This window comes from Paracoccidioides brasiliensis, assembly GCF_000150735.1.
Source record: "Paracoccidioides brasiliensis Pb18 unplaced genomic scaffold supercont2.8, whole genome shotgun sequence".
NCBI classification, from domain to species: domain Eukaryota; kingdom Fungi; phylum Ascomycota; class Eurotiomycetes; order Onygenales; family Ajellomycetaceae; genus Paracoccidioides; species Paracoccidioides brasiliensis.
Window position 1 is genome coordinate 754,082 of NW_011371365.1, and position 24,947 is coordinate 779,028.

The window sequence follows — 24,947 nt, forward strand, 5'->3', positions numbered from 1 at the left end:
ATATTTTTAAATAATAATTTTATTTAAATTTAAATTTATTCTCTAGATAATTCGAGGACAATCGCACTTAATTAAAAACTATTGTTAACTTAATATTTAAAAAGAAAAATATATTTTAATTAATTAGTAAAAGTTGTGATGTTCTATCTCTATTCTTTCACCTCTCTCTATATTAGTATCCCACTCTCTATTTTGCCTCTTTCTAATCCACTTAGAGGTCTCAATGTGGAGGGGGGGGGGGGGGTGAAATTGTCAATTATACCACCCACTTCGCCACAGAATCGTTTCTCATTCCCATTATTAAATTCCTTTGCGGGTGGAGGGTGGGACCGAAATGACGTGAAACCCACTGTATGAGTCCTCACATATTGAAAGGGCCGAACGCTTAATCATTCCACTTGCGTATGCAGTTTTCAATCAACATTACCAGAAATTACATATCTTCGGTTGTTCTCGTCCACGAAGTATGAGGGTCCCATAAGGCGCCTCCAGTACTCTTGACCTCTTTATTCAAGCAAGATCTTTCACCTTGTCAATGACCTAGTTCAACGGTAGGTATCCCTAGCAGGGAGAGTAAGCTGCAATGCAATCTATACCTTTCTAAATTTCTATGCAGGAAGGAAGATTCATGCATGCACGGGGCAAATTTCCAACCTTCTCACCACATTTTCCACTGGTAAACCGTAGATGCTAACGATAAAAGCACGGTTGGTCCAAGCCATCTCAGGGGAACCACGGAATGGTATTTGGAAGTGAAACAAGATCAAGTGTATCATATTAGCTTACAGGTGGTCCCAATTGAGTGTTGACTGGCCAGTATTTCGCCGATAAAACGTGTCCCGCTTCTTTATTCGCACCCCAAGATTTACTCGGGCATTTTAATAGCGCAAATTCTGGCGAATTGGCCCAAAAAATATCATATTCTCTCGTGGCTATGACAAGACATCAGACAAATACTTTGAGCGGGTAAGAAAATCAGAGAGTAATACAATCAAGGGATCATTCAGCGCATCCCTCGCTACGTTTGGTATCATGATAGATATATAGGTATATACATATATATACATATACATATTCAATCCAAACGCGGGTAAAATCCATCGTCAGATAAAGAAAAGACACCTTGTCTTCAAAAAAAAACAATATAGTAAACGGCCAAGGAAAAGTTGGTTGAGTGAGGAACCAAAACGTCTGGGTGAAACAAGCAAGATAAAGAGATATAAAAAACGAGGTAGAGCGTGCACCGAATGTTGAAAAATTGAAGTTGGGGATTTGTTGGACTAAAGAAAAGATATCAAAAGAAGAATATGAAGGAAAATAAAGAACATAAGATGCACTGAACTTAAATAAAGAGAATCCAAGAAAACCCAAACCCCTTTGATTTCCCATGTTGATACGCCATTTTATATATTCCCAACCCAGGATTCTGGGATCATTACTCCCCATCAATCGTTAAGGTGTTCCGTAATTCTTTCCAAATGATAAAAATTCCAGGAACGCAGGATAATGCGAGGAGCAGTTTTGCATTAGAAGTTTTCATAATGTTTCATTTTTTCGTTTCCTTCTCAAGCAAAAACAGTCCTCACAAATCCAAAAAGAAGAAAAGATAACCCATAAATATTCCGGCGGGTTGCCTTGAATAAATTTCACGGCTTAACTTCATTCCGGTCATCAAAAGGGCTCATGCTCCTCTCGAGAGACGAGTTGGGATCTGGCTGTGATCTTTGCTCATGTAAAGGGTATGAATCTTGGTGGTCGTGGCTCGAGACGGATGTGAGGCTTTCCCCCTCCTCTGGAATGGTGGATGGAGGGCTTGATCTCTGCTGGGGATCATCAAACGGGCTTTGCTTGGTGGCAGGAGAATCATCGATATCAGTTACGGCGACAGATTCGTCAGATTGGCGATTTTTACTGTTATTATTACTGGACGCGACAAGGACTTTTCCAGATCCTGGTCCATCTTGCGACTCGCCATCCAATTCGTAATTTTCTTGTGGGATGATGATCTTAGGGTTGGACGTTCCATCGACTTCGGAGATTGTATTGGGTTTGCTTCGATGCGACTTCGTGAGGTTGATGGGGCGTGCAACCATAGAGCGGGCAAACGATTGAACCAGAGTATTTGTTTTCCTTCTTGTCTATGTTGTTGATATTATTTACTGTTTTGGCTGCCACGGCTTTGGCCTTGACTATCTGGGAAGCAGTAATGGGAGGGACAGCAGGGGTCGAAGAACGAGAAGTATCGGAGGGACTGCTGGTGCCAGGCTTGACGCTGACAACAGCGGCTTTGGCACGAAAAGCCTGCTGAGCGGGAACGGGGCTGACGATGGCATTGTTGCGGTAGATGGTAGTAGCAACGCTGCTGCGTGCGAGACTAGGGCTGATGCTCTTGCAGTCATCCTCTGTCATCTCAGACCAAACCGAGTCGCGGATATCCCCGGGGATGAAGAAGTGCTGATCTTGGCTGCAGGTGCTTCCAGCGGCAGTGGGGAGTGGAGGAACAGGAGGAACCAGAACACCCGGGGTATCTGGTGGAGAGCGGTTGGTGACACCTGGAATATAGGCGATCTGGATGACATTGGATGCGCGGGTGAGGACGGTGGAGGCAATGGAGCCCGCAGCAGACTGTCGAGCCCTGCTATTCATGAAAAATGCATCTGGCTGCTTCTCGTAGCCCTCAGGCTCCCACTGCTGGCTTTGCGCAGCACTCCTCCGTTTCTTCCGAATGTAGAACCACGCCAGGAACACCACGGTGACCACCGCCAGACCACCAAGGACCCCACCAGCAATGGCGCCTGTATCTGATTTTGAACTGGGCTTTTCGATCCCCTTGCCGCCGCCCACAGAGGCAACGGAGATACAGACAGTGCTCTGGCAGGCGTTACAGGACTGGGAGATCAAAGAGCAGGTTTCACCTTTGCCACACTCGGGACAGGGAGGGGGCTCTGAAGGGCAATGGAGGACGCATCGACGGAAGAAGTTATTGAGGGAGCGTCCGTAGACTGTAGCCAAGGAGTTAATATACATATTGTCTATGGAAATAAACGCAAAATGGGGGTTTGGATTAGAGTAATGCAGTATGCTTACTGAGCTGTGGATGAGGGCCTGCCATGGCGACGGCTTATAGATAATAAATGTCTCAATAGCTGGACGGGAAAAACAAACAGAATGGTGAAAAGGTTCAATAAAGCCAGTTTATAAAACCAGATTAAAAAAAAAACCAGAGCAAACGACGTAAATATGAATATCCAGCGCCAGCTAAAATTGATAATCTCTCAGCAGAAAATGTATAGCTGAATTCTTTGGGCGGTTGGCAATACAAATAAGAGAGGTGGGTGCTTTTTGGTGTTTATCGATGGATTTGGAAGTATGTTTTGGGTTGGGTGCCAGTCAACGGCGGGTCCAAGAAAAACGAGCACAACAAGACAGGCAACGGACGAAACGTTAGGGGAACAATTGAAAAGAAGTTGGAACGAACGTGTGCAACCGCCAGGCCGCAGAGGGATATATATTCAGGAGCAGTTGAAGCCGGAGGAGGAGAAGAAGCCAGCCACACTCATCTCATGATTGGCAGCCCAGAGGCAGATGATGTTGCATGAGGTGGTGGACTTGGATTCCGGTTCTGGAGGTTGATCAAAAAGTTTATATATCCCCAGGGGCTGGACGGTATCTGTAGTAAAAAGCTCAAGGCAGATGGACGGAGAGAGAGCATGCAACAAGGAAGAAGATGAAGATGAACCAACGGCTGGAAGAGGAAGAAGAGGAAGAAGAGGAAGAAGAGAAAGAAGAGAAAGAAGAGAAAGAAGAGAAGAAGCGGAAGAAGGGGGGAGAGGAATGAAGGTGCGGCAAGGAGACACGGGGGGGGGGGGCCAGGCCTGCTCTTTAAGCGACAAGGAAGTGTTCAGGTAGTGGCCAGGTAGTAGTAGCCAGGTAGTGGTCAGGTAGTGGTCAGGTAGTGTCCAGGTAGTGGCCAGGTAGTGTTCAGGGAGTGACCTACAGCAACTTGTTGCCTGCGGGGGGATTGTGTGGCAATGCAGGGTATGGGATATGTACCTCCCGGTCGCATCGCAGGCTTGTTTGCGACGACGGGCTGTGCTTACTGGGCTGGCGCTCGCGGCTGATGCCACACCACCCCCCCCCCCCCCGCGGCTTATTACCACACCCCAGCCCCGCCCGGAGTTGCCTGGAGTTGCCTGGGAAGCATAACGGGAACCCCCGCTGAGGGCCTTGTCCCGTCGCATCTTGGCCGTGGCCGGTGCTAATTAATGAGTGGTTCTTGGCAGTGGAGATTGAACTCTCCACCCCGGCCAGCCAATCAAGAAGGGGACGGGGAAAGCCCCCTTTCTGACAGCCAAAAATCTTCGCGCTGCATCCGGCCCTATCGATTTCAAGAGAGTCGCAGCTATGTTATATATATCTATGGCATAAGTAGCCTATGTTGTAGGCTCGTTAACTGTTGAGCAAATTCGAATGATATTCGCCTTGCTCTATGGAATATTCATATATTCCCGTTTTCAGGCGTATTGATCATCTAAACTATTCATCTGCAGAAGTTCATCGCAGTCCAAATGTCAATCCAAAAGTCAACCAGATCTACGACGTACCCCTGTGCAAATCAATGCATTAAACGCCTTCATTTACTTCTCTCTAAAAGGAGCGTAGAGACCATCTTTTCATACCACCCCCCCCCCCCCCCCCTTCTCTTCCTTCCTTTCCTTCCTGCCTGCTGGCTTTCGTTTGTTGCCCTGACTGGGACTGCTGCTCCCCATCTGATATCATCGGAGTGCATAATTCTTGTTCTAACACCAAAACATAACGCCAGAAATACACCTACCTGACATGCGATGTGATGATGCCTTAGGAACTGAAGGATGAGATTCATCACCTAGTTTCTTCATTTCTTCATTCAAACCGCTATTCTCAATCAAAAACACACCCCATATCAAGAAAATACTGGAAGCAGCCTTAGACCTTCTATTTATCCATGCTATAAACCATCGACAAGCCCAAACTCGGAAACATACGGGCTGCGGTTCTCTCAGACGTTGTCGTGAGCTGCATCCCAGTTTACTCTGGGCTCCCATGTTGCCCAGTTGTTTACAAGGGAAGAACGAGGAGCCAGAGAACCAGCGCAGTTTTGTGATGCTAAAAACCGAAAGCCTCTACAAGCTGATAAGGCTGGAGCCCGTAAGCGAATCAGTCAGTTATTAATCGTTAGAGCCCCAGCATCCTGCTGTCGTTGTGCGTTGGAGAGTCAACGCCCATTCAGGTGTAAGAGGGAGCTGTGGGAACAATCCTTTGGAAAAGCCAATAACTGATAACTAGTTACTAACTAACTATTATTGGCCAGATTGACACAACCCTACCGAGGGTCAGATCTTGCTAAAGCATTTCCTATTCCCCCAAACTAACTAGCTAAAATTGCCTCTAACAAGATCTCCCAATCTCAAACTTTCCTCCAAGGTCCAGGGGCAACCACTTTAGTTGATTCAGTCCAAACAAACAACCCAGTCTGAAGATCCGGCATTTCCGGTCTTTACTCTTCCCCGTGCTGGAACCCACCCTCTCCTACACACCAAATCTCTGAGCCGGGTGCAATGATCAAAAGTCGTCAACGACAGCTTCTGTCATTAACTGCTGTTCTAGAAGGTTTATGATGTTTATTATGTGTGATGTGTTCAGACTCTCCGTCTGCTTCTGCCCCGTCAGGACACGCTGTATGGCTAACATTTACCCGCATCGGCGGATGCTGGCTTCCATTTGTTGGGGCTGTGCCAGGGCAAAGAAGCCATTCTGTGTTTCAACGACCAGACAACGTGACGGTTCAAGAGGCTGTCGTTGGCAAGCTATTACGATCCGGAGATGGCTGTTTTAATCTATCTTCATGGCGTTGGGGCAGAGGTGGAACCGAAGCCTCACGGTACACCTTGTCATCTTTACGATCGTGTTCGGAAGATGGCCCAGTCGTTACAGAGGAAGGTAAGCTTCAGTCATGTCGTTGTCGTCGAGTGACAGCAAAGCAAGCAACTGGAGAGCGGAATTGTTTGGGGTAAACCTTCAAGCTCATGGGATTAGCTGGGAATTTTTCCCTTTGAAGCATGGAGAGCCTGCTGAAGAACATGGAGCACCTCTTGGAGCACATGAGCATTCAATTCAAATGTTAAGCAAATAGGGCTTGATGGTGACATTCAATTCTGCTTCATCGTTCGGAACGAAAGAAAAAAGCTCTCTAGGTTAACAATATCCATTCTAGCCGATTAAGCCCCACAGCCAACCACAGCGAACCACAGTGACTGAAACTCAACCTCCGCATCTAGCGGGTGGCTCAATCTTTCCACCATCAACTGTTCTTGACAATTTCTCACTGGCTTTGTCGATTTCCCTCCCGTAGGATAAGAAAGATTAATCCTAATCCTTCGTGGTCAACTCTTTAAACCGATCCTCAGCCCCCTGTACATCGGCACCCAAGTCATAGAACCAGATCAACGGACACCCTTTTGTTGGCGAAGTTTGTAAGTTTCTGTATCCACAGCCTGGGCCCGTGGCTGGCGGATGGAATTGTACACTTGGAAGGCAGCTAAGTTGGTCCGGACTCGTTACCAGACCGAGGAGCCTGGATAAGATTAACGCATCCTTGTCCAGCGCCCGCTGCCTGACCAGGACTCGAGGCATGCGCTGAATCCCCGAGGAGACAAACACGGCCGTTGCAGTAGATCGAGGGATTTGGATGATGGAGTATGGGCCCATCTTTAAGGTTTCGTGTTCTGTGCATTACCGATTAGCCTCTAGATAATGATTCCATTTCTTGGGGCACGAGAGAGGCCTCGCAAATGTCAACCTGCTGCCCCAAGAGAAAGAAGGGGGACTCATATCCAACAGCGTCTTGAGTCTTTGATCGAAACCATCGAAAATCGGACAGCATTTCTTCTCTTGAAACTTGCACCGTCATGCTGCTCTCCCAGCCAGGGATTCTCGTCCTTGATAACAGCGATGTTGACCTCCTCTCCCTTTGAGATAGGATACATCACGCATCCTCACCCTTCGCGCATATACCATTTTGCGTTTTCAGCCAGAGACCCGATCATCCGTTTCTCCTCTCCCATGGGACAGATTTTTCTGTACACATAGGTATTGCAGCATTTCGCATTGACTTCCTCTGAGTATCTTTCCTCCAAAACCACTCTCCTGGTAATACTCTTGATGCCATTACAACCAATGGCAGCATCCACCGATATAGTTTCGCCGTCAGAAAACGTCAAATGTTCTTGTTTGCCTTCTATGTATTCAGCCCCGTGTCACTCGCTTATTAAACTCCACTGTGCCCTTTCATCACTTCTAGAAGAATTTTCTGATGTGCACTGGTCCTTTCGAAATTTGGGTGTGAAACTGGTCCATTATACCAACCATTTACAGCTCCAAATCCCTGCTTGGCACTCAAAGATCTCACACTGCTCATGCAGCTTCTCCGGGTATACATTCCCGATCTTGATCCCATCATACATCCGTGCAAAAATCCCTGTCCATGAGCTCCATCGCCTTCAACGCGTTCTGACCCATCCCAATGCCTGCGCCAACAGCATCGAATCGCGGGGCCGCTTCATAGATTTTTCAGGGCACATTCTGTTCTCGGAGACCGATGGCCACCAATGCCCGCGCCAATGATGGCAACAGAATATGGAGCCATGATCGGATGTTGGACTCCTCAAACAAAGTATTAAAACATTCCACAGCGGTGGAGCATATAAACAATTTAGAACCTTGAGGCGCTCCACCGTTCCTATTCCTCTAACCTCGGGCTCCACCAGCCAGGGCCGTCGCAGCTTTTGCTCTCGAGCCCGGTATTCGACTAGATCATTGCGGTTCAATCGCTAGCGAGCTCTAGATATCATTTTTCTCGAATCTGCTGTGGTAGACCAAAAACTTCGCAAATTAAGTCAGTGAGTGAGATATGTCAACGTTACAGGACAGAGGCACTGTTTCGTTGGCATTGCGCTCCCCTGCTAGCCGGATGCATGTTTCCGGAAGCGCGTTCGGGGAGTGAACTATTTCATTCTTGTGAAGAAACAAATCATGCTCTGCTTAGTAGCACGGGCTAAAAAGAGGTAGTCAACTAGTCGCGGTGTCGCGCTTGGTGTAAGTCTGATCATTTGCACTGCATGCCCAACCCATTATTTACTTTATCCCACAAGATTCTAGACTTGGGATCCGGAAACATGCGGTTCAAGTATATGTGACAACCGCTACGTGAGGGAGACATGAACAAAGCTATTCCAAGGGAAAGTGAGAGAAGGGCCCGATTAATGACACCGCAAACATTGAGAGCTGCGGTAGCTAGTTTTGAATCTAAAAAGAATTTCCGGCTTTGCCACCAAAAAGGAAACCATTAAAAGAAAAAAAAAGAAAAGCTGAAAAGAAAGGCAGCAATAAATGGTTGTCAAAATAAAGGATCCAAGCCCCACGAATAATATTTTAATCCCTTTGCTAGACGGTGACGTGCAGCTTAACGAGCAGACTGACCTTCCCAGGAAATTATAACAAATTCAATGTTCATCCCACATCATGAACAGCAAGCAGCCTAAAATTGCCTTGCGTAAAGCGATTCGGAAAATAATTGCGGGTCGAACGTTTCATCCCGCGCCTTATAGCAACGTTCACACACCCATGTGTAAGTTAAAATTAATCGCCTGATATTTCCCGGCGAACTGACAGGAATCGGGAATTCCAGACCCACTTGCGTCATGCGTATTGATTACCGCCTTAACATGCCCCTGCTCCGCACTCAGCGCCCCAGAATTTGTCTTCCATACACAAGGCGAATGTGGCAGACGCTCTTTTGTACATCAATCTCTTAAGGTGGCGGTGTTCTTCTTGGTGTGCCGTGCAGAATTCGTGACGAATTAGCCTACCAATACTCCCGGAGCCGGGTTCAAGGTTCGCCAGTAAAATGAACCGGTCAACAGTGACATAATAAGCCTTGAAGAGGCCAAGTCAGAGGTTAATATATTAATAGAAATTTGGGCTATTTGCAACTTACCCTTGGACATATATGCCAACCTTCATGGGACATCTTACCGGCCATTTCTTCGACTCCTTTTTCCAGTTTTAGCCATTGGATTAACGGTCGGCTGCAGACATCCGCTATATAACTGGGATGCTAATGGGTAATGTTATCGATGTCTCAAAGGAAGACGGAACATTAGCAATCGAAAGACAAGACTATGACACGGGGATTTAAGATTGAAATCAAACCATGGGCTTATTCACTTGACCACATCTTGTTGTTCAATCTGGAAGCAACTGGGGAAAATGTAAGGTTGAAATCATCGGAAGTGATGGGCTCAATTGGACTAGTTCCTATTGGGTTTTTCGGAAATGTGTATGGACTGCCTGCGTCAGATTGATGCCAATTCCCAGAACCCTCACTCGAGCCAATACAAGATTGAGTTATAGATCCAAACTTATCCGTTATCGAGCTAAGGTCGGTCACAACTATAGCCCACGTCCGCATGGTGCCAGGCATCCTTGGGTTCTGGAGTTGTCTGGTTACAAGTTCCGCCAATTCTCGAAGGAGAATTTGCGAATCGGGAGAAGAGCGAGATCCATGTTTCTTGACACTGTAGAGAATGTCTAAAACCAGGACCATTGAACTTATCAACGTATAGAAAATATCCCACCAGGTCAAGGCGTTAAACTGGCTGAAGGCTTCCAACTTTCGCATCAGCCGGCCCAAGGTTCGCGCGGAGTCAACGCATGTTTCTGATACTGTGTGTAAATTCTGAGGAAATGTTTCCTTATAATCTCTGGATAGGAGCACCGCTCTACGCCATAGTGCGGGTTTGGAGATCAGGACAACTATATAATTAAATTGCGCGTGAAGTAGAAGAACCGGTCTTTGATAGGATGGTGCAAGCGAATCAGCAACCTCGAGGCGCAAGTGCTGTGGCAGTCTTTCTTTCCACCGACTAAGGTCCCGTAAAATGCCAGCTTCTGGGGAGAGGGGCTTGCTGTAGGCTTCTTCACCGGACATGATTCCTGTCCCTGCTCTGTTCAACGCCTTGCATGTTGATGCTAACAGTACGGCCAACTGTTGCGACCATTTCATTAAGTCTTGCGGATAGTGTCCGGCAAATCCTATAATTCTTTCATTGGGATGGCTCGTAGATATGGCAACATCCCCAATGGCGCTGGGCCGATCGTAAGACGAGACTTGCATTTGCTCAAAGGTATATAGAGTCCACCAAAGCTGCTTCCCAAGCTCCCTTCGAAGAGGGCCTTGCAGGTGCTTAATCTCGTCCCGATGAAGACCAACGGCAAAGGCGACACGAACTGCTATTCCGGTAAGGTTCCAACAGGCATCTCGATGATTTGTATTGTGTAGATGTAAAGCAGATAGCATGAGGGCCTGAATAGTAGAAAGATTTGTTGTAAATAACACGGCAGGAAGCAGTGCTTGTACATATCGCCACCACCTCATCTCTACATCTCCCGGCACTACGATAGCAACAACACGCCGAGACAAAATGAGGGCACACAATAAGCCGCAAAGCCAAGCGGGATCTGTGGTGGAACCTGTTGCTGACCAAATTTCATATGCCTCTCGAAATGAAGCTTCGTGCAGCACTGGGAAATCAGAGTGGATGATATCAAAGTAGGCGTCTACCAGCGCATCCAAAACTGGTCCATCATGCTTCCTTACAAGGTTTGAGAGTGAGCTGCAATCGTTTAGTACGTTGCCCAATTCTCCATTTCCTCGTCGATCTTTCCCACTGCCCGTTTGACAGATGGCTGACGTCTCGGATATAGTGGACTGGTCTGCCGCATTGCGGCCGAACATGGTAAACTCGAAGTTTACATAGCTGCCTAACAGCATGCGCAGCTTGCGATGGAATTCAAAAGAGCTCGACGGGCCAATGTATTGAATTTGGCCCTGTTGATCCGGAAACAAGGAAAGGGAATATTCGTCCTCTTGTGCAACGGAAGTCGCATGCTTTGTTTCCGCGTCAGGAGCGGTCTCACCAATAGGGAGCGGTATCCCTAGCGATTTGCCCAACTTCACCATTTCATCGTTGCTGGACAAATTGGCATCTGGGACAAGGCCCTTGACTAGAGATTCCAGAAGAGTGAGTCTGTTTCGGAGGGTCTCATCGCTGCCGTATAGTCGTTGCTTGCGAGGCTTTGTGGTGCTGCACAAGATTCCATGTGTTTGACAATAACGACACTGCGGTTCACCCAAAACTCTGTTGCATTTTTGCTTCCTTGATTTACACTTGTCACAGCTGATCTCCGTTCGTTTCCGCTTATCCAAGGGAACCCGTCTCTTGTTTAACTCCATTGTGTTGGGAGGGTTGAATGGTTCGAAGGGGATTCGGATCGGTTACTGTTCTTACCGGTCTCCAAAGGACCCAGGAGTTACCTCCACTATCATCGCTATATATCCCGCTCAAGACAACCTGAGCTTGGTGGATGATTGGAAAATAAATCAAGCTGTCAAACGAGCAACTCTTCCCAGTTTCCAAGAGGAATCCACATGAAGCGATCAAGTGTTGAAATTCCAGATGTCATCAACAGACAAGAAATTCTTCACAGTTTGAAATCAGTTATGAGACTTCAGCAGAGGAGGCTATGACAGCCACTCCGGCGAAAAAGCATGCAAGTGGGATTCTCAACCCGGAGAACGATGGCTGGCTGGGAGTAACTAGCCAACGACGCGAGGCGGTGGGTGTTTAGCTTGCGACCTAATTTAAGTCGACGGTTGCCAGCCCACCTGAGACCGACGGTCTGAAGCCAGTCAGGAGTCAGAACAGTCCCACTGCTCGTGAGTCGTGAGCTACGAGAACAAGGGCGGGGAAATACGGAGAATTCACTCACAAGGTCCTATTCGAAAGCCACAGTTATGGGGGTTTGACCTCTGAAAATTTGGATGTGAGTGCTATACCTAGTTATCTGTTCTGCCCGGTAAAACCCGCTGAGACCCATGTTCACCTTAGTTATCCATATCTCATCTCGATTGATATCAAAGCGTCACATTGGCTCTTGCTCGCCGCGCCGGTGTCGCCATCCGGCTGGCATATGCCGGTATATGGGCATCCGCTAGATACGCGGAGTAGCTGCTAACGAAATATCGGACGACTCGGTCCCTTGTCTGCTTTGTGTGGAATTCTGAGCTTCACTGTGCATTTGTTAGTATATAAGTAATTGTGCAGCAGAAGGATTGGACCATAGAAGACGCGTATCCACTTATTTACTTGAATGTCTTCACTGAAACTTTGGCGATGAATTCGTAAAGAGATGAATTACGACGAAAACACCGCGATCCCAACTCTGATATTATGGTAAGAGGCATCCACTAACGAACGCTTGATGCCCATGATGCGACCAACATAGATACTTGCGTTGCCCAGCAGAAGATCATTTGAATCATGACCAGTTATCGTCCACCCGTCGGAGAAGCCCATTGGAGTCAACCAATAAAACCCGAGCCCATCCATGCAGCTCGATATGTCCTGCTCTCATGAATCACTTGACCCCAAGTCAATATGGCATTTCCATGTGTTGGACTTAACATTCGTCTGACTAAACGGGCCTGTTGCTTAACTAGTTAACTAGTTAGTTAGTTTAATATGAAAAATGCATGCATCAACCTTTGGTTGGTCGCAGAGAAGTAGGATTCACCCTTTGCGAAGCGGCATCAGGTGCTGGTTATATAGTTAACTATGTAGTCAGCCTCAAGCCAACATGCTTAAAGTGATTCATCACCCAACAAACGCATGCTTTTGCATTTTAATCAACCCCACTCACTGACTAACTACCCATCAGTGAAGAGATGATATAGTTGGGATTTTAGTTATGTTGAGGTGGTGGTTCAAAGGTCAACAGGCCTCCAGATCAGAGGCAACATCAACTTGCTGTCAGAATCCCACCCCTAACTCCTGGAGAACGACGCCTTCTATTGCATATCAACCGGTTGGCCGGCTGTGGCTTCTTCGCTGTGATGCCTCAAATCCGACGAAATTTCATGCTTGAGATCGCTAAAATGACAGTAGAAATCACAGGTATCTTACTTCTGTGAACGCCATGCCATAAAGAACAAGCTAAAAAGCATAACTTTATCTTCCGTGCTTGAGGATGCAGGCGAATAACAGCCACCATTTTGACCACTTCTTTACCATCGTTATTTTATTTATTAGTTTGTTTATTTACTTATTTATTTATTTCTTTTTGTCGTGTTCAATTCCATGAGGTTTTGACTGATATCCATCGATAGCTGCAGGAGAATATCACACCGTGTAATATTCTGTCGGAGAACACTATAATTTTGACAAAAAAGGCCACCTTCTTGGCCTAGCTACGTCCTCTCAAGCGAACCATCTCCACAGAAGCCCTCTAACGAAAACATACATTTGGTACGGTGCAGGGCGGTAGCAGGGAGTCCATCTTTCTCTTAGCTGGCATTTGCGCTGACGGCACTGTTATTCCGCCGGCTCTCATATCCCGTGGGAATTCCAGGGACATGCAAGATATCTGGCTGGCCCGGTTTTGACCCTAAAAGAGATCAGGCCTTTTTCACTGCTTCAGAGAATGGATGTAGCAATGATGAATACAGCCAAGTTTGGCTTAGAGAGGTGTTTGACGTCCATACAAACGAAGAAGGCTGGGCGGTGCTGAGCCGACTGCTGATATTAAATAGACAGCCATTCATGTCATATAATATGGCCTTCATCAACTACACCGACTAGAATCAAATATTGCTTGCAGTCCTTTCTCCCCTCTCTACTCACCATCTAAAGCATCTACAGCCCTAAGTGTTGGAATATTTGGACCGTTGGCAAAGGCCTATTCAGAGCAGCTAGATTCTCATACACAGGCTGGCTACAGCTGTATGCGCTCTAGAAAACGAGGTTTCTGACAGTTTTTCCGCTCCTCATGGGAGGCCTCTACTGCACCAGAAAATGTTAGATCCGCATTCGCTGCCACTGGCATATATCCATTAAAACAACCGTTGTTCTTAAAGCGATTCAACCACATTGAACCCCCCTGAGGTGGTCCAGCAGCGCACTACTACGTCAATACAAGCTCTACAAGGCAACATAAAGCGGGTAAACCAGCGCCACCATCAGCTTTTAGTTGTATTTACAAAATTCTTCGTAACAGGGAGAATTTTGCTCTGAATCAAGGGATTCTCTTAATAGAGATTAACAATCTCTACACAGCTCTAAAAAAAATTGAAAAGAGGCGAAGGAAACGCAGTAATTGTATAGAATTACTTGATCCATCAAAATCCTCTGCTGGCGCAGTTCTTCTCACCTACTATGGGGGAGGCCGTAAGAGCAAGCTGACACAGATAAAGCTGCAAAAATCGAAATGGCTATGCTCATACAAAGAGGAATCCAAGCTTCAACATGCTATTCTCAGGGGGAGAAGCAGTTAGAACTCGCTGAACAGAAAGTGCAACATGAGGCGGACTCTGTAGAAGCTGCCACGACACCAGGAGAAGGCGAAAACAGCTGCAGCGGCTAAACAGCTTACAGAGAACGAACAGAGGGAGCAACAGAAGATCCAACAGCAACAAGAGAAGGAATCGCGTGCAGCTCTACGAGATTAGCGAAGCAGGAACGGGCACAGGCGCCAAAGAGCCTACGAAGACGATGGCGATATCAAAACACCCATCAGCCCCTATAGTCACAGCCTGTCCAGAGCGGTAACTAATCAGACCTGCATGCAGCTATCTCTTGCGGAGTTAATTCGTATTTCCCCTTCACGCTCTTCCATGCCTGCGCCTAATTGAAATGTTTGAAAATCGCGAGTTTCCTGTTTCGGGCGGATTATTAAGCCAAGTAACAATTCTATGAATTAATCATGTATATTTATATGGTCTATACTATATGTAATTTAATGTTTAATATATAGTATGAATATCTCATTGCGTTGTGGGTGAAACATAGAGAGATGAGCTACGGATGAATTTTCAAGACGTTTTCCCTTTGCTCTGACACACGCAGCTATGTATAACTAGTTAGTTATCTAGTTATACATGGACTGGATAGCAAAGAAACTTGGTGGCTAACCATGTCGAAGACTCCGGACGAAGCACTTCTTCACAGGTTGAGCGCATCTGAATAACCCAGGCTGACATCGTTGAACTCGATACGACATGGGGTTCCACCTAACGGTGGGTGCCATAGCTACATACCAGTGTGTACCAACGGATGGAAGGAGAGCCAAACAGCGCAACACTCTTCATCACGATAGATAGTCAGCTTGGCACTTTTGAGATGGAGGACAGCTAACGCAGCCGAAACATGGAAAAGCCGCAGGGAAGAAGCATCAAGAAGATGAGTGAAGGGCAAAAGTAAACATTGTTCAATCGGTGTCAGTCCATTGTCACTGCCCTGATGTATGGCTGCGTCCAGAATGAATCATTAATCACATCCCATATGGTGTAGTGGCTAACATCAGCGTCTCTCACACGCTAGCCGGGGGTTCGATTCCCCCTATGGGAGAACTACTTAATTTTTTGTCCCAACAACCCATCTGATAGGATTCCTCTTGAATGGGTGCTATTAGCATGGCTTCTCTTCTCTTTCTCCAGCTCCCATCCCGTCACCATATTCTACTTTTTTCTTTGGCTAATCTTATGTTACGAAGCCCCGCCGCCTTTGACGGTCCATATTATTACGGTTCAGACCAATGCGATCGGTTGGAACAGGCAGCGCCCCCTTAATAATGGATTGGAGTCGCTGTACTCCGTAGGAGACACAGTATTTCCTCATTCCAGATATTTTAGTACCGTGGATTGTTGGACATGTCGTTTCGGACGTTGTGTGTTTTAAACATGGTTGACATCAATTGTTGTGAGAGAATAAATAATGAGTGGATTATTTGGAATCCATTTTGCAAGCCCCGGAGGCGGAATTCTTCCAGTTTTAGATACTGGATAACTAAAGCCACAGTTTTGTTACGTAATCCACCAGATCAACATTCTCTATATCCAGAATATATTATTGAATAAATATGCTCTAGCAAAGAAGTTTCTAACCAAGAGGGGATTTCTTTTATTTGCTAGAGCCTGAAACACCAAGCAAATTCTATCTATTCGAGCTGCTGCTAAGACGTACGGTAACTACTCCTACGTCTCGCTCTAGTCATGCGGTCGAATGTGATGCGCAATTCTCAACCAAAGCGTCAAAAATTTTTACCTCTACAGAAAGAAGAATCTCTAGTTCAATGTATGATATCCAAGAATGAGAGAGGACAACCTCCCTGAACCGCGATTGTACGAGAGATGGCCAATCTACTACTTGCAGAGCCCGGATCCCGTATATGAATCAACTGATCAACAGATATATAAAACGGCACTCTGAACTAGAGACTAGATTCTCACGCAAACACGACTATCAGTGAGATTTATGCGAGGATTCAAAGCTCTTGCGTGAGTGGTTTAGATTGGTGGTCAATGCTATAAAGAAGCATGGGCATTGTGGCCGGAGGATATGTACAACTTTGATGAGGTTGGCTTTCTAATGGGAGTCGTCTCAGCAGCTCTAGTAGTGACCAGAACTGAGAGAGAGAGCAACCCAGCTCTTGTACAGCCAGGGAATAGAGAATGTGCAACTGTGATTGAGGAAGTCAATGCTGCGGGATGGGGCTGCTCTGCCTCTCCATGATTATCCTGAAGGGACAAAGCCTCATCAAAGCTCATGGGATGAGCAGCAGCAGCTGGCTGAGTGGGTAATTGCTGTTTAGCGACAAGGGCTGGACTACGGATGAGCTTGGCTTGACATGGCTGCGAGGTATTCAACAGATATACTGAGGCTCGTACAATTGGCAGATATTGACTGCTGCTGATTATGGATGGACGTGGCATTCACACTACAGCTGAATTTGACAAATTCTGCCTGGATCACAATATAATAGCCTTACACATGCCTCCTCATTTTTCTCATCTGCTGTAGCCACTAGATGTGAGCTGCTTTTCATCATAAAGAGAATGCATGGCAAGAGCTGAAGCAAAGCATGAGATTAGGGATCAATCATATTGACAAGGAGGAATTCTTAGTCAGCTCGCAGCAGCCAGGCATAACCTACTTCTATAAGAAACTGATTCAAAGTCAGAGGGGCCTATTGCAATTCAGTCCAGATGAGGTTCTCACTCGACTACATACTCAACTCCATACTCCTTATTCCCCCCCCCCCCCCCCCGCCCCAGGGTCAGCTCACGGATCCCGGCAAAACCTGGACCCTGGCAATGTGACTCAGTTGGAACGGCAGAGCAGCAAGATTAAATGTCCTAACAGATAACTACCAATCGGCTTGTTGAGGGGTCGGTTGAAGGATTCAAATCCCCTGAGGGACTCGAAAGCGAGCACCAGCACACTGTAGGAAATATGGTAGTACAGGACATAGAGAGCTCCTGGCTGCTCACAGGCCCAAGAGCATATATATCCTGTATAATTTCTACATATGAACCCTAGTGGTCGTTGCTTAATTTAAAAAAATTTGTCGAGCTTGGAGAGGGGGGGGTGGCTTAACTACATTAACTAGTTACCATGGGCAAATGTAGGTAACTAACTACGAAACATGCAACCAATCTATCTATCCACTTGACACGTCGGAGTGCTACCAACTCTCGATGGAAATAAAAATAAAATCTCTCCAAAATTAGAGGGGAATGGAAATTGCAATTACTACCTTGAAACAAATAAAAGAAAAAAAAACATATTACTTCTATCCGCGAAGCAGCAAGGCTGTGATAACAATTCCATACTCTCTGCTCTTGCCTCTATACAGGTTGAATGGACATCCTGGACGTACGATCTTACCCGCAAATTCACACCAGTTGACTGAAGCTGAAGAGGAAATCCTTATTCAACGGGTGCAGGCCTGGCCAAAGGGGGATTGCCCCTAAGACTTTATTTCCAATGAGATATGGAAAAATCATCTCCTTGCCGTACGAGATCCCATCTTCCTCCACCAGGTCCTGGGTTGGCAAGCCCTTGGGTTTCATTCTAATCAAGCGTTGTACAGAACTTCGGAACCAGATTCAGCTTCATACATCCATCTCTCTAAGAGGTTAATTCAGCAACTCGCAGTCATCTTAAGTTATCTATGATTACTTATCAATTGCAAAGACAGCAAGAAAAGTTATACAACTATTTGATCAAGATTGTTGAACTCATCTGAAGCATTTAAAATAAGATTTAATCAAATTTTTAAAATTCATAAGTATGAAATGGTAATTACTTCAGATACAAAGAAGTAATGTCAGAATATAACAACTACTTTCAATGAGAAGAAGTAAAACATACAAGATTCAGAAATTAGTTCAACATAGAAAAGGTCTTACATGAGAAGAAGCTCAAAGACTTACTCCTCCCCCCCCCCATACACAAACTAGTTACCCTGCTAAATGAAAGCATGATTGTTAATTGAAAAAAACTTGAAGCTCCCATCACGCAATTACAAGCTTCACAGAGTTTGCAGCAACTGGGGTCACCATTGAACATACCAGAATAAGAAGTTCTAATCCTAATAGTCTAATTTTTAATAAACATGGTTTGTTGCTATGGATAACTACAGTTAAAATTGAACACTTTGAACTATATATAAGAGATGTATCTGGTGATACTGCGTTATTCCACCCGGTGAGCACAATAATAGTAAGCCTACCTATCTCAGATAACGGAAGCTCTCCCGTAACTAACTAAACGCTAAACACCACCATGTCATACCTAGAGTATCTCTCATGGCTTTTCCGCGTTTATTTTCGACTAGATCCTGACAAATAAATATGCGCTGAGACACCCGATTTTCATTCCCAGCTGCCTTTCTATATTTAGTGAAACAAGCTGATACACAGCTCTGGCTTGATCTGGAAGAAGTGAACACTTGATCGATCTGTTCTACAGCCATATGCATAGTTATGGCCTTGATTGTAATTACTCCCCGCCTTTTGTCGCGCGAGAGGGGAGGCCAGAATAATATATGGATATTAGTTATTGGGTTGGCACCAGCGATTTCTTCCGTTGTTGTGAAGGGAGCCGTGTTGACAACATTGAACGTAAACAAACCCAAGCTTTTGAGCAAACTGATGAAGATGAGATAGATCAATGCCAGAGTTACACCCACAGGCAGGCACAACAGCAGCCAGTTACCTAATCACGTGCCACCCTATATATAGTTCAGATCTTCGGCTGGCAGTTATTAAGCTCATTCGACCTCATGACTCTTGTGCTCACACCATCGTTAACTCTTTTCCGTGTTATGACGCCCCAAGGTTTGAGTCAGCACAAACATAACTTGTAGTTAACGTTATGGTCTCTCCCAAACTCTAGTGAGAGGTTAGGTTTCCTCTTTAAAAATTTTGCTACGATAACAACAGAGGGTGAATCCATGGATGTGGGTTATGTGCAGTACGTACCGTACATGCCACGCAGAGGATGGGGGACATTGAGCAGGAAGCTGTGCCAACATGAGGCCCCTCCAAGTCTTGCCTATAGCCGCCATCATCAGTGTTGAAAATCTTTGTCTGCTTAGTGGAGGGCGATTCGGGATTCCCCATTGGGGCCCTATCCGCCTCGACCGCAAGTATATACTGACATACACAACATTCAAATTGGAATCCCTCTCTGGCGTTGGCCGTTAACCTTGCGGGCCACACAGCCACTTGTTGAGCAAATTCTCCTACGCCCCGCTCGAGCCGCAATCTCCTCTGATGCCCGGCCAAGAACCCAGCAAAATTTGCTGCTGTGCCTCCAAGGTCCTCGTGGGGTGTTGGTTCTCTGCTTCCAGGTTAGATTATGTTCTAGGGATTCCCTAGGAGATACAATTAGGAACTGTTCTTTTCATCCTTAGGGCTGGCGATGACAGATATAAATGTCCTTTGCGTCCCCTGCGGGTTCAAGTGTTCCTTTTTTTGATAAACCCCTCCTGTACAAGAAGGTGTTTGTTGCTCCCTTGTTACCTACCTTGGTCATTCCGATATTTAATTTTTTTTTTTTTTTTTCCCTATAAGAGTTGTGCTTTTATTTTATTTCTCTATAACAATTCTATACAAATCTTTCATTTTAGGCTTCTTTTTCCAAGAACAATATATATTTCTGAAGCGAATCGACTGCGTGGTTCGTATTCAAGAATTGGGATTTTTAACGACCTGAATTCCAAGGCAACTTCGCCCCCAAAATACCACATTATTTCACCTTCGAGTGCTGTGGGGGAGCAAGATGGTCTCCGCCGGTGTAGCCCTAGGCGTCAGTCTATTGTTGTCAAGCAGTTTGCTGGCTTCTTCGCAATCTCTCTCGGACTGCCATAACCATGGGAGCACATTGTGCGCTGACCCCTTTCTCAATTCAGCTGCCCTTACATATCTCTAATGCCAAATTCCGCGCTTAGGTTTTGCGTTGGACAGGATGGGACGGAGGTCCCCGTCTCTACATCAATGACCTCTATGACTCCACAAACAAGCCAGTCCAACATAACCACCACCACCGGGCCTCCTCAAACAACGGCAATTACTAGTTGCCATACGCATGGACCACAGACGTAGGTTTTTCTTGTCTCCCCGAGTTTAGACGCCCCATAACAAATGTCGAAATAACATAATGGAAAGCGGAAGGAAGGATTGTGAGAATCAATAGCTGATTTTTTTCTGCCAGATTTTGTGTTCAGGGTAATGGGGATGAGGTTGAGGTCTCAGCTCTCGGAACGCCTACTACGCCAGTACCTGCACAATTTACAAATTGCCATATGCATGGAACTGATAGGTTCGTAGTTCTATATGACCCCCAGATCCAATGTTTGCATGTACAGTACTAAGTCCCATTGCAGATTCTGCGTAGGTGAAAGCGGCCATGAGGTTAAAGTACTTATGCCTTCTCAAACATCGGGCGCGGGCCAGCATGGACATGGTCAGGGCAAGATGCCATCGTGCCATTTCCATGGCGGTGTAGAGTATGTGCTATGAACTCAGACAACTCAGATTCATTCATTGACGTATTTTAGGCATTGCAGCGGTGACGCCGATAACTCAGCCCCAGTATCTTGTGAACGAAGAGATCGGAACTATAATGTACCTCTTCGAATTGGATCTCTATTCGCTATCCTAGCTACCAGCGGCATAGCCGTCTTTGGCCCGATTCTATGGGCTCGATTTTTCAATTCGAGTTTGAATGGAGTGGTTTTCACGATCATTAAGCAGTTTGGCACTGGCATCATGGTGGCCACTGCGTTTGTTCATGTATGTTTCTATGTCGAGATGTTATTCTTCTATATTGATAGGATTACACGCTCACAACAAAACCCTCCAGTTGCTTACCCATGCACAACTCTTATTCCAAAATCGATGCTTGAGGGGCTTGAACTACGAAGCAACCACAGCTGCAATCGTGATGGCTGGTATCTTCTTGTCGTTTCTGGTCGAGTACATTGGAAACCGAATAATTCTTGCCAGGATACCAGACTCCAAGCCGCATGTCCATGGTGATGCAGAGTTGGAGCCAAATAGCGAAGTTCAATCGAAGATACCGCAAGCAAAATCCCCCAATGGTAGCGACAACGAACCATCCTCGACCACGTTGACGAACCTTGGCCACCAGCATACCCTTGTTCAACCAGATGACAAACTAAGCGTGATGGTAATGGAGGCCGGAATCATCTTCCACTCTATCAGTAAGTAAATATTGACCGCTCTTGTACACCCTTACATCCCCCAATCTCCCAATCCAGACGACTCATGAAAATCTTCCAGTAATCGGCCTCACCCTTGTCCTCGCCGGTGATTCCGGGTACATCAGCCTCTTCATCGTTATTATCTTCCACCAAATGTTCGAGGGCCTGGCCTTGGGTGCACGAATCGCCAACCTGAAAACAACCGTGACCGCATCCAAGCTTACCATGGCGCTGATGTTTTCGCTCATCACACCGGTGGGCATGGCCATTGGCTTAGGCGTGCTGCATAGATTCAACGGCAACGACCGGTCCACCATCATCGCCATTGGAACACTGGATGCGTTGTCGGCCGGTATTTTGGCGTGGGTGGCTCTGATTGATATGTGGAGTCACGACTGGTTGTATGGTGATTTGCGAAATTCAGGGTTCGTTAAGTCGGCTGTTGGGTTCCTTGGGTTGATTGCAGGTATGGTTTTGATGGGATTGCTGGGTAAATGGGCGTGAGCTTTTCATCCCTTTCCTTCTCTCTGCTCTCTTAATTTTCTGCCTAGAAATTTCATCGTTAAAGTTTGATATGGTTGGTATTTGATGCTTCTTGAATATGTTGCGTAACATGTAGATAACGTTTAAGCAAGATCTGAGTATAGATAAAAGTCCCCGGTTTCTTTTTTTTTTTCTTTTTTCTTTTTCTTTTTCTTTTTCTTTTTTTTTTTGGGGGGGGGGGGGGGTCAATGTTACTTCTTTGTAACTACCCAGATCGTTTTGTTTCAATCCAATCCGTCATCCATCCGTCATCCATCCATCATCCATATCATCCATATAGGAACATGGCGAGAACCTCACATCCCACAGCTGTGGAACTCTTGCCAAGTGAAGATCACCCGGAGTGGAGACTGACGGAGGTATGGACTGTGCTCGCCAAGGACATCGGGGAAAATGGGAGAGCTTCTGAGAGAGAGATAGACGGGTTCCACACCCCTGGAGTATATTACATATATATATATACCATTGTATGTTGCTGATCCTACAGATATCAGAAGTATACTCTGGCTGTCGCCCACAGCCTCCCTCTCTTCCTCCTACTTTATTCTTCTTTTAAGTATTAACTTCAAGTATTCTTCTCATTTCGTGTATGTTTCTTCTTGCGCTCTGAAGATAGAACCACGTGATGAGAGTGGTGCTTCTAATTCTGCTGCTTGTCCTTAACCCAATCAGGACTAGAACCTAAAATGTGTGGTGCAACAGCAGAGGGAAAAAAAAAAGGGCTTCAAATTCTCCCAAACCAACATCGAACAGATGCTGAATAGACACCCCCCCCCCCCCCCCCCAGACTCTGGAATCATCACCCTCCTCCCCACAGTCTGGATATCCCTCCTACCTCTGTCATCGCTTTACCTCTTTTTTCTCCCTGACACTCTGCTCTTCCTCTTGTGGCAGTGTTTCCATTCTAGGTTTGATATTCCTGATTTGCTGCATCTGTCGGATATCAATACCTGTTGTCCTAGCTTCTCCCAAGTCTATTTTACTCATTTTTAATTTGTTATTTATCTTGTTTCATAACGATTATTCCAATTGCCATAAATATACCCCTTCTCCAGTGCTGTAACTTTCAATTTCATCTCCCTTCCCCCCCCCCCCCCCCCCGGGCCAAAAAATATAAGATCCGATAATGTCGACAAACAAGGTCGTGCCACCAGCCCATGTCATCCCGGCGAACGCTGCCGCTGCCGCATTGAACAGATCTTCCCTTCCCGCGGAGTCGTCGCCCACGGTTTGGGACCGCATTTCCACGTGGGCTTCCGAGAATAAAGCGCTCTTGTACACCATTGCGGGGGTTTCCGTAGTCGTCACGAGCGCTGGCGTAGTCTATTATTTAACATCAGACTCCGGCCGATCTACCGGTTCGACGCAGCCCACGGAGAAGAAGAAGAGCAAAAAGGAGAGGCGGCGTGAGAAAAAGAAGGCGGAAGAGGAGAAAAAGGCTGAGGTTACCCCTCCGTCTAGTAAGCTATACCCGTTGTCCTAATAAAACACAAAAAAAGAAGAAGAAGAAGAAGAAGAAGAAGAAGCCCCCGCTGAGGGAAGCCCTCTAGCACAGTGCAATGCTCATAGAAATATTTCTTACAGACGCTACCCAGAAGAAGCCAGAGGAAGCGCTGGAAATACCGGAATTCGATGAATCTACCATTGATAGTCTGTCAGCTGAGGTATAATGCGGGCCTTCAAACACCCAAGAACAGGTCGTTTCGATTTGCTAATACGAACTTCTTTCAGGTCCGTGCCTCATACGCTGCAAAGCTGAAAGCCGCCGGAAACAGAGCCTTTGGATCTCTTGATTACAACCGAGCGATTGAACTCTACGGGAAAGCTATCCTTTGCAAACCTGATCCCGTATACTACTCGAACCGTGCTGCCTGTTATAATGCGCTCAGTGAATGGGACAAGGTGGTGGAGGACACTTCTGCCGCTCTCTCTATGGATGATGAATATGTAAAAGCTATGAACCGACGAGCAAACGCATACGAGAAGCTAGGGAAGTTCAGTGAAGCTCTGCTGGATTACACCGCCAGCTGCATTATCGATGGATTCGCTAAGGAATCTAGCAAGCAGGCTGTGGAGAGGCTGTTGAAGAAAGTTGCGGAACAAAAGGGGCATGCCATCCTGGAAGCGAAGGGGAAGAAACTCCCCAGCGCTACATTCGTGTCCAATTACCTTCAGAGCTTCCGCCTAAGGCCCCTACCAGACGGTCTGGGTGAGGATGTCGAATTGGACGAGGAGAGCAGTAAAGGACAGCTCCGTAAGGGCCTGCTTGCCATGTCCAAGCCAACAAGTGATGGTTATGAAGAGGCTGCGAGAGCTTTTGAGAAAGCACTTGAGTTAGGAGACCTAGGCGAGTTTGAAGCCCTTGCGCTGAACATGCGTGCTACATTCACGTACTTGGCTGGCGATGCGCAAGCAGCCCTACAAGATTTGAACAAGAGTGTCGAACTTAGTCCATCGTTAGTTCAGAGTTACATCAAACGGGCGAGCCTACATCTTGAGCTTGGTAAGTTGCTGCGATTTTATCCACCTATTTTTATTCTGTTTGCCTTTTACATTTGAACACAACTTAACCTTCTGTACGTAGGCAACCGAGAAGCTGCCGCAGATGATTTCGACCTCGCCGTAGCCCAGAACAAAGACGACCCGGACATCTACTACCATCGCGCCCAGCTGCACTTCATCCTTGGTGAGCTCCCGGAGGCAGCGAAAGACTATCAAAAATCAATCGACCTAGACCGGGA

The 24,947-nt window shown here is 46.3% G+C and overlaps 6 protein-coding genes and 1 non-coding gene across 7 annotated transcripts in view; 3 read left to right on the forward strand and 4 right to left on the reverse strand.

The window, feature by feature from the left end:
- Positions 1-1,646: 1,646 nt before the first annotated feature.
- On the reverse strand, positions 1,647-3,112 carry PADG_06409 (uncharacterized protein; the record flags this gene model as incomplete). Its single annotated transcript, XM_010763429.1, has 3 exons — positions 1,647-2,138; positions 2,161-3,032; positions 3,088-3,112. 3 exons carry the CDS (start codon positions 3,110-3,112, stop codon positions 1,647-1,649), a joined length of 1,389 nt encoding a protein of 462 aa, XP_010761731.1.
- Positions 3,113-6,408: 3,296 nt separating this feature from the next.
- PADG_06412 (uncharacterized protein) lies at positions 6,409-7,025 on the reverse strand (the record flags this gene model as incomplete). Its single annotated transcript, XM_010763430.1, has 2 exons — positions 6,409-6,747; positions 6,918-7,025. 2 exons carry the CDS (start codon positions 7,023-7,025, stop codon positions 6,409-6,411), a joined length of 447 nt encoding a protein of 148 aa, XP_010761732.1.
- Positions 7,026-9,256: 2,231 nt separating this feature from the next.
- On the reverse strand, positions 9,257-11,332 carry PADG_06413 (uncharacterized protein; the record flags this gene model as incomplete). Its single annotated transcript, XM_010763431.1, has 1 exon — positions 9,257-11,332. The coding sequence occupies one exon, from the start codon at positions 11,330-11,332 to the stop codon at positions 9,257-9,259; it is 2,076 nt and encodes a 691-aa protein (XP_010761733.1).
- A 758-nt stretch (positions 11,333-12,090) lies between these two features.
- Positions 12,091-12,488, reverse strand: PADG_06414 (uncharacterized protein; the record flags this gene model as incomplete). Its single annotated transcript, XM_010763432.1, has 2 exons — positions 12,091-12,169; positions 12,298-12,488. 2 exons carry the CDS (start codon positions 12,486-12,488, stop codon positions 12,091-12,093), a joined length of 270 nt encoding a protein of 89 aa, XP_010761734.1.
- A 2,940-nt stretch (positions 12,489-15,428) lies between these two features.
- PADG_12104 lies at positions 15,429-15,500 on the forward strand. Its single transcript has one exon. It is a non-coding gene; the product is annotated as a tRNA-Glu (tRNA).
- Positions 15,501-20,219: 4,719 nt separating this feature from the next.
- PADG_06417 (uncharacterized protein) lies at positions 20,220-22,167 on the forward strand (the record flags this gene model as incomplete). Its single annotated transcript, XM_010763573.1, has 7 exons — positions 20,220-20,323; positions 20,389-20,538; positions 20,652-20,759; positions 20,824-20,946; positions 20,998-21,232; positions 21,303-21,663; positions 21,743-22,167. 7 exons carry the CDS (start codon positions 20,220-20,222, stop codon positions 22,165-22,167), a joined length of 1,506 nt encoding a protein of 501 aa, XP_010761875.1.
- Positions 22,168-23,332: 1,165 nt separating this feature from the next.
- The window catches only part of PADG_12105 (uncharacterized protein), a gene marked incomplete at both ends in the record, with an annotated part of 2,283 nt that continues 668 nt past the window's right edge, over positions 23,333-24,947 (forward strand). The window contains 4 exons of the mRNA XM_010763661.1: positions 23,333-23,666; positions 23,791-23,870; positions 23,938-24,709; positions 24,791-24,892. Of these exons, the coding sequence (XP_010761963.1) occupies positions 23,333-23,666; positions 23,791-23,870; positions 23,938-24,709; positions 24,791-24,892 (1,288 nt within the window). The remainder of the gene's footprint in view (positions 23,667-23,790; positions 23,871-23,937; positions 24,710-24,790; positions 24,893-24,947) is intronic.